This window comes from Terrapene carolina, unplaced genomic scaffold, assembly GCF_002925995.2.
Source record: "Terrapene carolina triunguis isolate 2854851 unplaced genomic scaffold, T_m_triunguis-2.0 Scaffold85, whole genome shotgun sequence".
NCBI lineage: Eukaryota > Metazoa > Chordata > Testudines > Emydidae > Terrapene > Terrapene triunguis.
Window position 1 is genome coordinate 12204674 of NW_020664436.1, and position 14947 is coordinate 12219620.

The 14947-nt window shown below is 41.5% G+C and overlaps 1 protein-coding gene across 1 annotated transcript; it reads right to left on the minus strand.

Moving 5' to 3' along the window:
• Positions 1-2498: 2498 nt before the first annotated feature.
• Positions 2499-12166, minus strand: LOC112121803 (sulfotransferase 6B1-like). Its single transcript, XM_026649578.2, has 7 exons — positions 11906-12166; positions 8015-8127; positions 7671-7760; positions 4923-5049; positions 4160-4254; positions 3719-3875; positions 2499-2837 (listed from the first exon to the last, which is right to left on the minus strand). Exons 1-7 carry the CDS (start codon positions 12105-12107, stop codon positions 2707-2709), a joined length of 915 nt encoding a protein of 304 aa, XP_026505363.1. The 5' UTR covers positions 12108-12166; the 3' UTR covers positions 2499-2706.
• Between the last annotated feature and the right edge of the window lie 2781 nt (positions 12167-14947).

The window sequence follows — 14947 nt, forward strand, 5'->3', positions numbered from 1 at the left end:
TACATTAGCCTTTTCCCAGTCATCCGGGACCTCCCCCGATCGCCATGAGTTTTCAAAGATGATGGCCAATGGCTCCGCAATCACATCCGCCAACTCCTTTAGCACCCTCGGATGCAGCGCATCCGGCCCCATGGATTTGTGCTCATCCAGTTTTTCTAAATAGTCCCGAACCACTTTCTCCACGGAGGGCTGATCACCTCCTCCCCATACTGTGCTGCCCAGTGCAGCAGTCTGGGAGCTGACCTTGTTTGTGAAGACAGAGGCAAAAAAAGCATTGAGTACATTAGCTTTTTCCACATCCTCGGTCACTAGGTTGCCTCCCTCATTCAGTAAGGGGCCCACACTTTCCTTGACTTTCTTCTTGTTTCTAACATATCTGAAGAAACCCTTCTTGTTACTCTTAACATCGCTTGCTAGCTGCAACTCCAAGTGCAATTTGGCCTTCCTGATTTCACTCCTGCATGCCTGAGCAATATTTTTATACTCCTCCCTGGTCATTTGTCCAATCTTCCACTTCTTGTAAGCTTCTTTTTTGTGTTTAAGATCAGCAAGGATTTCACTGTTAAGCCAAGCTGTTCGCCCGCCATATTTACTATTCTTTCTACACATCGGGATGGTTTGTTCCTGCAACCGCAATAAGGATTATTTAAAATACAGCCAGCTCTCCTGGACCCCTTTGCCCTTCATGTTAATCTCCCAGGGGATCCTGCCCATCTGTTCCCTGAGGGAGTCAAAGTCTGCTTTTCTGAAGTCCAGCATCCGTATTCTGCTGCTCTCCTTTCTTCCTTGTGTCAGGATCCTGAACTCGACCATCTCATGGTCACTGCCTCCCAGGTTCCCATCCACTTTTGCTTCCTCTACTAATTCTTCCCTGTTTGTGAGCTTCCTGCTTCAAGAAAGTGGACAGCAAGGGGACAGAGTCTTAGCTCTACCCATTACCATCCCTCACAGGCTGGAATAGCTGGCTTGGTGCAAGAGGGAGAAGTAAACTACATCCTTTCAAGGGCTGATGTAACTTATTCCTTACCTGGAGCAAAAGCAGAGCAGGGAGGAATTGTGCTTTGGTGGGATGACTCTTGAGCAGGGCCGGCTTTAGCAGGTGCGGGGCCCCACAACTCCGCCCCGCCCCCAGCCCCGCCCCCTCACTGCCCCATTGGATCCCTCCTCAAATCCCCGCCCTGGCCCCGCGTCTTCCCCAAGCACGCTGCCTTCCTCCTCCTAACCCCTCCCTCCCAGGCTTGCGCTGATCAGCTGTATGGCGGCGCAAGCGCTGGAGGGAGGGGGGAGAAGCAGGACGCGGCTTTTTTTTTCCCCCCCCCGCTCCGCCGGCAGCCCCGGACGTTGCGGCGCCCTCTTAGGCACGGGGCCCCATTCCGGGGAATCGGCCGAATCGGCTTAAAGCCGGCCCTGCTCTTGAGGGGAATGTGTCTAAATGCACAATCTAGCCCGAAGTACATTTTAATAGTATTAGAAACATAGCTTATTTTCATCAGTGAGCATAGACTGATAACTCCTTGAGCTACAGAAATCAGAGATGGAAAAGCCTAGCAGGTCTAGTCCATCCCACTGCCTCTGTAGAATTGTTCTTTATAGTACATGCTCAAGTGCTTTCTCCAATCTAGTTTTAAAATCACGCACGCGATGAGAAGCTGTAGAAACCTGTTGGGACACTTCCACAGTTAGGGTTCTGGAAATGTTTTCTGATATGCACTCTAAACATTTCTTTCCTCACTTTCATCCCATTATTCCTAGCTATTTCAGCACTCTAATCAATTCCACTCTTTCTGTACTAGTATAATAATGGAGATACAACGATCCATAGTGCATAGTTACACTATTTCATTCCTTATAAATCCCTGATCACTTATGTCGCTTTTCCATGAATTTTCCCCACTTTGGCTAAGTTTTTCTGGTATTTAGGTGTTCTAAATTACAGGAGTAATGCTGGTGCAATCTCCCCACGGTCACACACCGAAGGCATGTCACGTCCCTGGTCCATGATACAAAACCTTCGGATTTGCAGCCCCAAACTGAATTGGCTTTTTTGTTGCCAATGTCATATTACAAACTCATGTCTCACTAGCAGCCCACAATCACCCTTCGGTCTCTTTTCCATCACTGCTTTCCAAGTACCTTGCTCCCACTAAATGACTTTGTTCCAATTTACACCTATTATATTAATTTGCGCTCACCACTCTAGTTCCCTTTTCATTATTTCTCTGCCTTCAATAATCTTTGCATAACACTTCCCAATTTAGCAGAAACAGTGAACTGAATTTTTGGGCAGCACCACTTATGTCTCTCTTAACTTGCTTACATCAAAATTTCAACCTACACATGGATAGATAACACTTCTTCATTCAAGCTTCAATTCTGCAAACCATGTAAGCATAATTTAATTTAAAGCAAGTAATCTTATCTCTGGTCAGCAAAACACTTAAGCTCTTGCTTAATTTATGAGTAATCCCACTGACTACACTGGGATTTAAGCAGGAGCTTAAAATTAAGCATGTGCTTAAGTGTTTTACCTAACTGAAGCCTGCATGCTGATGATATGACAGAACCAAATTTAGCAGAAATGTAATCTTACACTAACAAGCTACAAATTACAACTGAGATATTCGTCCTGATTTAAAGTATTCCTTTTAGAGTATATAAAAAAAATTTAAAAGCACATATCAAAGTGAGACTTTTCTGTAACCATTCTCAGGCCTTGCAGTGCACATCATACTTCAGATGTGCTTCCAGCTTGGTTCCCCCTAAACACTCTTTAAATTTAGCATCCATTTCCTGGCTTTGAGCTTCAGTAAAAAGGTTCTTCCAATCTCCAACAGCACCTGGAATAAACAAAAGTAAGAAAAGGATACTCTTGACTACGATGAATGTAGGGACTGATTTAAAAGAAGAATCAGGATTACTTTATTATGATATTTGGGAACAATGCATGTTTATGTGCCAGAAATAAACATCTGTTCAGAAGAGGAAAAGTGCATACAGGGCCTGAACCACCATTGCCTGCACCTTGTATAGTCATTTACACCACTACAAGAGGAGTATAAAGAGTGGATATAATGCTTTTGTTCCGATTTGGTTGTTTTTGCACGGGTGTAAAAGACTATACAAGGTGCAGTGCAAAGGCCCAAACAGTTCATAAGTATGACTTGCAACTGCAAGAACAGATTGTCTGCACCTGCAAAATTTTGATCCAGATTTTGAATACCCCTAAATCTGAGGATGTATGGATCTGGGACTTTAGTCTGGCCCATTCCAAAGATAGTTGTCAACCTACAGATTGCTTAGATCCAAGATTTTGATTCAGGACCATAATTAATCCCAGTAGTTGCCTAAGAAACTCAAGAAGACAATTCTATAGAGATTTAATGGCCTAAATCAAGTTTTAGAACCCTTTCCATCTCCCACAGAAGTCAGTGGGAATCTTTCCATTATTTTAATGGGAGCTGGGGAAGGCTGAACAGAGTACCAGCTGTGCTATGCTTTAAGGAAACAGGGTAATCAAAGTGGTCTATTTATTGATTTTGACCCATGTGGAAAAATCAAGTGACTCTCTAAAAGTACCATCTGTGTTTCTCAAACCATTTCTAACCTAGATAACTAGAAAGGAAGAAAGGTTGATTGCCTCCTGTTCCAGATTCCTGTCAAAATTAAATGAAATGTAACCACTGACAATCCTTGGATTTTTTTTTAAGCACAAATTTACCTTTACGGAAGAGAATCGGACCAACTGAGCCATAGATCTCCTGGGATTTTTCTCTCATTGCTTGGAAGCTTCCCCTGTCTGCAATAAACTGAATCTGCTCTGCCGTTGGAGAGAATCCAAAGAATTCAGCTATTTGCTTCACTCCAGAAGCCAGGTTCTGAAAGCAATGTAGTGAAAGGGGTAACATAATATGCTTGCTCTGAAAAATAGTGTTCCCTGTTTGACAGGTGTGTGATCTTGATGCATTAATAATACTTTCACACACAGTGCATTTTACATCACCTTGATGCAAAGTGCTACAGATTTGTATCCATGCTCAACTTATTGCTATAAGATGTTTTGGGCTCCAGTATATCTCATTGAAATCACTAGGAGCTTTGCCATTGACTTGAGTAGGAGCAGGCTCAGATAAGCCTTGCCTGCAAGTAGCAACAGCTTTACCTCTTTCAGGTCTTCATATGTTATAATCATAACATTTTCATCCTCAGTGTGTTTGTTCCAGGCAACTGCGTGGTCAAAATAGGAACCCCAGCTGACTGAAAAGGAGATAGAAAACAAGCTTCAGCCTGTATGTTCAATAATTATGCTTTTATTTCTCTCTAAGAATCACTTTCTGCTGCCTTCAGGTTATACCAATGCAGAAAACCATAACAGAACATCTGTTCAGTTGTGCAGTGTTGTACAATGGAGAAGGCGAGATTTCTCTCTGACTCCTGTAGGCAAGAGGTTTATGTCCTGAAGCATGAACTCCTCTATCTATACTATTGTTTTAGCTTCCATAAGTACATATGCTGTTATTAGGGATCATTCTGAGCAGCCAAGTCCAGATCTCTATATAGATCTAGGAAATGCTTAGAACTGGGACTTTGGTTTGGTCCCAGATGCAGAAACAGAACTGTCTTCACTAGCACTTTTGATTCTGATCACATCTTGCTGGAAGCTGGCCCTAGTTGGCAGAGGTTTTGCCCAAGACATTAAACTACTATGCAAGTTCCTGATTCAAGGGACAACATAATGCCCAGAAGCAGCACTATCTTAGAACTTTCCTCACATTCTGGAGTTCAATTGCATCTTATCATGAACAATAACTATCAATTAATTTTAGCATTACACAGCTGTTTTCATATTGGCCCCATTTAATTTATTTAAAACATTTTTTTCTGCTGCTTAATCTTTCAAATACATTCAAAAATAGTAATTGTACCTTTTCCACTCATGAACTCTGAGAAGAACTCATCCCAGGAGTTATAACTTGGGACATCTAAGGCCTTGTTATAGAAATGAAAAAACGATGCAGCTGTATCTTTAGGATTTCGAAACAACACTAGTATCTGGAGTGGGAGGAAGAGGTTAGCAATTTTTAGATCTTTTATTTCCCGGGATAACTACAGTGATAATACAACCAAACATTCTGTAACCAGTAATGTACTGTAGCTGTTAAATATTTTCATTTATATGTAAGACATGAAAAGCAAGCTCAAAATCATGGCCATAATAAAGTCTCTGGCCACTTTTAAAGCTTGATCTTGTGGTCAAAGAATCATAAAAATGAAAGACTGAAAAAGCCTATATTACTATCATTAATATCCCTCCCTGTCCATGGGGCATTGCTCCCTATTGTTACCTTAGACCTGGTGAATTTCCACTGCAGGTTACAGCCTGTTATTGTGCAAAGCACTATTGCTTTCTCCCTCTGGAAACTGTAGCTGTGCTATCCCCTTTTATTCCCATTTTCTATGTTATGGCAACAATTATGTCAACATTTTTGGATAGCTACTGTAAGCATTTTTGATCACATGGGATGTGTACAAATTAGAAAAACTTAACAAAAGATCAACAGTAAAACAGTTACAATCGTCATCTCCCTTTGATCACCTCCCCCCTTCTACTTCTTGGTCCTCTGTCCTCTCCTTAATTGAAAATGTCTGTTACTGCCCAGAGATACAATGTTGTTGGTTTGTAATAAATTAAGGCTTCAACTGTTTGTCCTTTTGCATTGGGAATTCACAGGTGTTGCTAAACCAGCATAAGAACAGCCGTACCAGGTCAGACCAAAGATCCATCTAGCCCAGTATCCTGTCTACCGACAGTGGCCAATGCCAGGTGCCCCAGAGGGAGTGGACCAACAGGCAATGATCAAGTGATCTCTCTCCTGCCATCCATCTCCATCCTCTGACAAACAGAGGCTAGGGACACCATTCCTTACCCATCTTGGCTAATAGCCATTAATGGACTTAACCACCATGAATTTATCCAGTTCTCTTTTAAATGCTGTTATAGTCCTAGCCTTCACAACCTCCTCAGGTAAGGAGTTCCACAAGTTGACTGTGCGCTGCGTGAAGAACTTCCTTGTATTTGTTTTAAACCTGCTGCCTATTAATTTCATTTGGTGACCCCTAGTTCTTGTATTATGGGAATAAGTAAATAACTTTTCCTTATCCACTTTCTCCACATCACTCATGATTTTATATACCTCTATCATATCCACCCTTAGTCTCCTCTTTTCCAAGCTGAAGAATCCTAGCCTCTTTAATCTCTCCTCATATGGGACCCGTTCCAAACCCCTAATCATTTTAGTTGCCCTTTTCTGAACCTTTTCTAGTGCCAGTATATCTTTTTTTAGATGAGGAGACCACATCTGTACGCAGTATTCGAGATGTGGGCGTACCATTGATTTATATAAGGGCAATAATATATTCTCAGTCTTATTCTCTATCCCCTTTTTAATGATCCCTAACATCCTGTTTGCTTTTTTGACCGCCTCTGCACACTGCGCGGACATCTTCAGAGAACTATCCACGATGACTCCAAGATCTTTTTCCTGACTTGTTGTAGCTAAATTAGCCCCCATCATATTGTATGTATAGTTGGGGTTATTTTTTCCAATGTGCATTACTTTACATTTATCCACATTAAATTTCATTTGCCATTTTGTTGCCCAATCACTTAGTTTTGTGAGATCTTTTTGAAGTTCATCACAGTCTGCTTTGGTCTTAACTATCTTGAGCAGTTTAGTATCATCTGCAAACTTTGCCACTTCACTGTTTACCCCTTTCTCCAGATCATTTATAATAAGTTGAATAGGACTGGTCCGAGGACTGACCCCTGGGGAACACCACTAGTTACCCCTCTCCATTCTGAGAATTTACCATTAATTCCTACCCTTTGTTCCCGGTCTTTTAACCAGTTCTCAATCCATGAAAGAACCTTCCCTTTTATCCCATGACAACTTAATTTACGTAAGAGCCTTTGGTGAGGGATCTTGTCAAAGGCTTTCTGAAATCTAAGTACACTATGTCCACTGGATCCCCCTTGTCCCCATGTTTGTTGACCCCTTCAAAGAACTCTAATAGATTAGTAAGACACGATTTCCCTTTACAGAAACCATGTTGACTATTGCTCAACAGTTTATGTTTTTCTCTGTGTCTGACAATTTTATTCTTAACTATTGTTTCGGCTAATTTGCCCGGTACTGACGCTAGACTTACTGGTCTGTAATTGCTGGGATCACCTCTACAGCCCTTTTTAAATATTGGCGTTACATTAGCTAACTTCCAGTCATTGGGTACAGAAGCCGATTTAAAGGACAGGTTACAAACCTCAGTTAATAGTTCCGCAACTTCACATTTGAAGCATACCCATTTCTACACTATCCTCTCCCATCCTTCTAGCACAAAGGACAGAGGGTAGCTGTAAAGCACTGCACTACAGTGATTCGTGGCTACTGGAACAGCCTCTAGAGGGCTCTTCCTGCTGATGTCAATTAGAACAATGCTGCTCTATGTTACACCAGGTATTAACCTGGCTCCAGGACAGGAGTGTAAAAGTGGTTTAGAATCACCTTCACTTCTCTACCACCACCTTGGATCCTGACCTTAGTGAGGGATCTGGGCTCTAAGATGCTATGCAAATATTATACAAGTGGATATTGACAGACAGACAGGAAGCTCACCTTGGCTTTATTCTTGAAGATAGATTTGGGGAGATTATCATAATGGAGGTGTGTTGCCAAAATCCTTGGAGATGGAAACTCTTTCATCCTCTTTAAATATAAATGAAACAATAAGGGAGAATAGTTTTGTTAAGTGGGTGCAACCACAATGTGAAATGTTGGCACATGTGGAATAGCACATTCTCATGCTAATCAAAGTGCAGTAGTTATCTAGGGTTTTTCTTCAGGAGAAAAAGTAATCTAGCATGCATGGGTTTATTTCAATAACTTGTATGTGTAGGCATGAGAGAGAAAAAGAGAGAAATACCAGACTTTAATTGTTTCAGTATTTATTTCATACTAACCTGATATTTTTCTGGATCTCCACATTCAATAAATGGCAGCTCCGTGTTTATATGTTTAGTCTGGGAAGTTGTAAATATCAAATCATTTAAGAGCTGGATAAGCCAATTTGCACCTGGACAAACAAACAAAAATACAATGGATCAGCAGCTTATCAAAGATCTCAGAACCTTCTCATCACACTGCTTAACACAGTATAATATCAATTTGTCAATGTGAAAATAATTCTACTGAAATTCTCAAGGGACTAAATACAATAAAATCTTAAAAAACAAAAACAAAATCCTAAACTGCTACTTGACAGCCTGCACTTTGGGCTTTATTCTGCTCAGCTCCCATAAGGGTCAAACTTACTGAGACCTAGTGATGTCTGGAATAGGAACAGAATTTAGCCATTGATGTATTTGTATATTTTAAAAAAATATTTCTAAAATAGAGTAAAAACAAGGGGAACATAGCGCCTTCCCTGCAATAACTTGCAGAAAGGGATTGGGGCGTGGGAAGCTCACAGAGCTCCTCAGATCATTCGGTCAGGGAGAGGGTGTCTATCATCCCCGATTAAGAAATAAACATGGGGTACTTCACTCATGGATTGTCCAAGTCCTACTCTACACTGGGCCTGGAGCCCTTTGTCTGTCCCGTCACTTCTCTGGCTACCTGATAGGGTTGCTCCAATGGAACTGTATTGTTAGGTAACTCCCCACCTGTTTCTGCTCCTTGGATTAACCTCTTCAGAGGTTTCCATGAGTACTCTTCTCTAAAGGTAACCAGCATGATTCGCTGCTGGTTGCCATAGAGAGGTGGCAAGGATGGATGACAACAATGTGTGTCCTTGGTCCATAGCATCATCCCCCTGGTCCTTGTGGAGATCCCCTTGCAAGGTTTTCCTAAGGGTCCATGGAGATGGTGCTGCAGAGTTGGCTGAGCCATAACTTTCTGTGCACTGAGAAATCCCCCTGTGCATGCCAGAAACAACAAGAAATGCATGATGCAAATAGCTTTAACCTCATGCTTTCTGTGGAAAGCTGTGGCCTGAAAGGATGTTATCCTTCTTTCTCCATTCTTCTCCCCAACTTCCTCACTCTTCAGTCTCTTGTCCTCTTGTGTTTTCATATTAGCTTTACATTGTTAGCTCATGGGGTTGAGATCTTGTCTTTGTATTCACCTGTAAAGCACCACGCATGTCTGTGCTGCTTTATAAATAATAATCTCTGCCTCAGTGTGATTCTCTGTAAAAGAGGGTTAACTGTACTTCCCTATTTAACAGGTGTTGTGAGACTAAATTCCTGAATGGGTGAAATTCACCCTTGTACAAAGCCTATGCACCACTTAAATCCTACTTAAGCACTAGGAACCAAATGAGGACCAGGCACTAGGTCTCAAGTGATCCACTCAAGTGGCCTGGCACTGGCACTCTGTCCAGAGGTGAATTCACCCTATCTTTGTAAAGTGCCTTGAGATCCCCAGATAGCAGATGCTGTAGAAGTGCCAATTATTATTATTGTTTCTTCATAAAGCTATATTCATCTCCTTATTTAAATGCAGACTAGAGCCAGCAACAGCACTCTCTACAATTCTATGCCCTCACTTGCTCATTACATACCATCAATTCACAAATAAAAGTTACATTCTTAAGGATGTTACTTGATAGGCCTGAAATACCAAGTCTCTAGTTTCCCTACCACCTCTCAAACGTCTGGGTTAACAGCAGAGAGTATTGCCTTCTGAATCTACGTTTTCCTTCACCCTACACGGCATAAAGATTGTCCACATCAGTTAACGTTTTCTCTTCTATTGTGGGTACCCAAGATGTGGGAAGCATTTCACATAGTGAGATTTTCTGTAGTTTAACTTTCATGATCCTGAATAAATAACAAGAAATAGGACAACAGTAAGGCTTTGGAAGATGAAGGGAAGTTTGGATTCAAATGTGAGAATTTTCATCAGGCCTAATCCTCTGAGGTGCTGACGATACAAAATTCCCAGTAAAGTCAATGGGAGTTGTGGGTGCTCAGCCCTGGGAATGGGACAGTCAGCTCCTTCCAAAATTGGGCTCAATATCAGACATATTTGAGAAACTGGCTAGGGAAAAATCAGACACCTGTTTTTATACTGTTACCAAATAGCTAGATTCTATTTGTTCACGTGGTAAAGACACCTGTAAACAGATGTTTAGCCCTACAGAGCTAACCTGTGGTTCTTTAGGCTCAATCCTGCAAGAGGCTAAGCACCCGTTCTGGTTATTATACCAATGGGAATCAATGGAGCTCAGCACCTCAAAGACAGAGTTTTAAATTGCACCACCCAATTTCCTGTTTTCCTTTTAGTTCGTTACACACACCCCATCCTCTCCATTTTTTCCTTTATAAAACTTGAGAAATTAAATGCAAAAGTTCCATTTAATGCTAGTTAAGGTTGTGAGATTAAGCACTCAAATGTCAGGAAATTTAAAAATAAATAAGGTTTTGCTGGCAATGGGTTACTCCACCACATGAGACATATGTAATATTTTCTGTTCCCTTCTCCTGTGTTCAGTGTAACCCTTAACAAATGCCTTTTTCATTGATGTAAGCCTATTGCAGGGTTTCAAAATTCTCCAGCTGCCCCACTCTGTTAGAGGGAACTGCAGATTCATTCCTCTGAACTTATTAGCAATGTCTTGTCCCTTGTTAAAATTTCCCATCATTGATTTATCACAAGATGCATTAGTATTAGCAATAGTGGGGAATTTTATAAAAAATCCCCCCAGCGCGGACAAAGGTATAGAGCCAGGTGTGACTAATTAAACTAACTGAATTTCTGAATATCTCCAAACTATAGTGGTGTTTGAAATCTAAACCAAACCAAATTATGTAAATAGCCCTTATCCTCATATTGGGCCAGACAAAAAACCTACGATCCCCCAAATCCCTAAATTATGGGATATTCAAAATCAGATCCACATTTTCAGCTCATCTCTTATTTTGTATTTGTCCCATTTCCACTGCTTTGGCTTCCTGTCTCTCCATGGTTGAGATATTTACCTTAACCACTGCAAGCCGATTTCTTAAGTCCTTACTAAGGCAAAACTCCCATGGGTGATCAGCATATCTCACAATTAGGCCCGCAATAAGGTCTTTATGATTGGGCCCCAACTGGATTACATCATTTATTCATTCTATTGTAACAGGTTTCTCAACAAAAGATTAAATAAAATTGCACAGGTTCTCCTCTGCAGACCACTTTGTAAGGTAGAGATCCTCTCTTACATCCATATTATCTCCTAAAACCATAAATCGCCATCGCTTCAGTCTCAAAATGTTTCTCTCCAGAGTCCACAAGAAAAAGGAACATGGACTATTGGTGTACTATATTCTGGTTTGGACTGTTTTCTAGTCACTAGGAAAATCATATCAGATCTGGCAAAAACAACTTGAAATTTAAAAATATTAAAGAAAAGCTTAAACTTCTGCAAAAATAGCCAATACGTCCTGTCACTTTTCCATCATAATTAGTAACGATTATTCTTTTTTTGTTACATGTAACTTTATTGCACAGTAGGCTACACCCATCTTTTCAAATGAAGGGTATCAAATGAACAGAATTTGCTTTCATGTACAGCATCTTCTCTAGTATGCAGCCACCTGCAGTATGGAATAATTAAAGAAAGATATCCTGGCAGAAAGGCAAACTATACTGAAAAGAAACAATCCAATACAATGCACAATTAAAATGACACAGGATAAAACATTATAGTCTGTTTGTATCAGCAATGTCCAATTTAAAATCCCTACAAAACTTATGCAGAACTAAAACCTAAAATAGATGTTATTTTCCCTCTTATTACACCATGTGGTTATTTATGACATTTTATATTTTACATTGTAGCAAGTAATAACATCGACTGTATTCACCGCATTTGGGGTAAGACACCAACACCATATCATCTCTTCTGGCTTCTAAGTTTTCCAGGGCCTGGAATGTCTCTGCACTGCATACAGTGACAGGGTATGGGGTTCCCTGATAGAAGAACAGCAGATCCTTAAGGGAAAACCCTTTAGACTTCTCCAGCACTTTCTCTATTTCATCAACTAATTTGTTCTGTTGTTTTGCCATGTTTGTTGCCTTTGAGTGAAATTGCAGTGTTGGAACAACAAGTGCCTTTAAATGGACAGATCTGAAGGGTGGAGTAAAAAACCTGGCACTCCTCCCTTTTTTTTTTTCTTGAGAACAAAATATCTCATGTTGTTCTCCACATGCAAACCCCACCCAATTGGGTATATTTATTTCCTCCTTTTCCATTCTCCTGGTACTGGAGAAAGGGTCCAATTCAGCAAGACTTAGTCCTAAAAGTAAGGCTTACTCTTATAAGTAGTACCACTGAAGACCAGTTGGAGTGACAGGATTGGGCCCACTGAGACAAACAGATATAGGAGACAAATCAGTAAGAATGAGAGGCAAAATATTAAATTTAACCTTATATAACATTAACAGGAAGCAAGCCTCTCACACCAATATAAAGTTGTTTTTCTTTTGGCAGCAAGTTATTTCTGTAATTAAAGAAAGCTTTTCAGTCCTGTATCACTGATTTAGAAGAAACAGATGTAAAGTCTATGGGTAACAAGTAATAGGAGACAGTACAATAAAAAGCGTAAGGCATAAAGAATAACAATCAAATTAATTCCAGGAAAGCAATACTAACATCATAGCTTTAAAATAGTGTTTAAAATATCATCATAGCTTAAAATCCCAATGCCTACACTGGAAGGTATTGTATATTAATGTCCCCCTTTTATGCTAAAGAGACAATAAAATGCTGAAAGCTTACATTTAGCAGGGCTTTTCCCCCCCCAATGTGCCCCTAATAAGATTTAGATCCTTTTGTAATGTACTGGATTTATGCATATAATCAAGTTTCACTTTAGCAGTTGACTCAGACAGAGAATATGGGACTTGCTAGTAGTAGCTAAGGGACTTTTCCATTAGTTCAAACAGTAGAGATCTGTATCTAAGCATTATAAGCATATTCTTAATTTTATGCCTCAATCACTCTAGTAGAACTACTCACATGCTTAAAGTTAGGCACTTGCTTGAGAACCTTGTTGAAGGATGAGGTTTCTAGCAGCAGTGTGTGATTTGTATAGTAATTGTCTATCTTCAGCACCCGGAGCTGCAATCACAGTTGGACTGAGCTATTGACACATTTTGTGGAAAACAGGGGCCCTGTGAGCTCTATACTCAAAGATGAGAGGCAAGAAAGGTCAGGTGGGTATCACAAATGGCAGGCTCAGCAGAGACGCAGCCAAGCCCACCAGAGAACACCCCCCAATGGTAACTTTCTCCTTCCCCTTCTGATGGGAGAAGAGACCATGGCTATCGCCTTGTACCCTGCTGGCAGACTGGGAGCAATGAAGGGAGTCTAACAGTATGTGTAGGTGTGGAAGGAACGCAGCAGGGAATGACAGACATAATTGAGCAAGAGGGAAATAATAATCACTTGTTATATGTTATAAAAATGTTAAAACAAAATACAGTTTCTTTTTGTTGCTTCTTTGCCCTGTAAGTATGATACTAGTCTGGTCTATGAGCCCTCAGCTATGCCCAGATCATTATTACAATCACATCAGCAAAGTCTGAAAAGATTGAAATATACAGTCACTGAGTAATATTAGCATATGGAAGACACTAATCCATACTTAATTACAAACTCTCCTGGTGGCTCCTAAGAGAGAGCCCTCTGAGCCAATGAACAATTCCCCAATGCTACTCTCTGGGCCCTCTTACAAAGAAAGGAATGGAGCTACTCAAGAGCAACTCCATCTACTCCTGCTCAAGTTTTCAAGCAGGTCAGCAGCTTATCATAATATTGAAGGCTATGTTGAGGCAGGGTTGGAAGTTGAACTCAAGCAGAAGTTTGTAGGCTATTGAGCTACATTTTACTGAGACGGGAGTATCTGTGATCTTTGTGACTGCATTATGAGCTAGTGCACTCCTTTGGGTGTTACTGCTGGACATATCATTTGTGAAATATTAAGATCTCCTGTACATAGGGTGACCAGATGTCCCGATTTTATAGGGACAGTCCCGATTTCTGGGTCTTTTTCTTATATAGGCTCCTATTACCCCCCACCCCCGTCCCGATTTTTCACATTTGCTGTCTGGTCACTCTACCTGTACAGTAGGTTCCAAACCTCTGGGCCACCATTTCTGTTATTCTACTGATGGAAGTAGCTGCCTGTAAGAAAGGAAGTTCACAGCTGCCATCACCAGGCCTGGCAGAGCATGAGCTTTGCCTCTTCCTGGCCCAGACAAACCCACAAATGCTCCCTGCGCTCCCTTATAGTTTCAAGACCTAACTATAGACCTCTACAGGTTACTTGAGGCATCAGTCACCAGTTTGGGCAAAAGCAACTGCAAGTCAAAGCAGCAGTAGCTGTGGGTTGTCAGTCCTGTGCTTCCTTTGTTGGGAATGCCCAAACACAGTTCCCATTTCCTGCTATATTTAAAAAAGAGAAGGTGCAGTTCGTGGACAACGACCTCCAAAAGAAAAGACCCCTTCACTGCTTGGAAAACACACAAAAAAGCTCTAAAAAAATCAGTGGATCTAATCTTGAGAGGCACTGGCTTAGGGGCAGGGTGTTTGGTCCATGTTGGGCCGGGTTGGTGGGGGTGGCGTCCTGGAGCAAGGGCGGGGTCCCGGGACAGGAGGCTGGGGCGGGGCCGGGTTTGGGGGCGCGTTGGAGGGCGGGGTTTGGGGGCTGGCTCCCGGGATGTGTGATGCAGGTTGGGGTGGGGTCCCGGGAGCGTTGGGGTCTTAGAGCCGCGTCGCGGCCTCTCCTGAAGTTTGGGCAGCAGTAGACAGCGCTGTGCTGGGAGGAGGCTGTTTATAACCCCCCCCCCACACACACACACACACACACACACCCTGTGGGGACTGATCATTGGCGGAGGGCGCT

Bases quoted from the DNA above. Each gene is read 5' to 3' on its own strand.
- LOC112121803 (XM_026649578.2), bottom strand. From the start codon at position 12,107: ATGGCAAAACAACAGAACAAATTAGTTGATGAAATAGAGAAAGTGCTG. The intron at 8,128-11,905 runs GTGAATACAGTC...TTGTTTGTCCAG, and splicing joins GGTGTCTTACCCCAAATGCG to GTGCAAATTGGCTTATCCAG. The intron at 3,876-4,159 runs GTAAAGCTGTTG...CATTGCTTTCAG, and splicing joins CATATGAAGACCTGAAAGAG to AACCTGGCTTCTGGAGTGAA.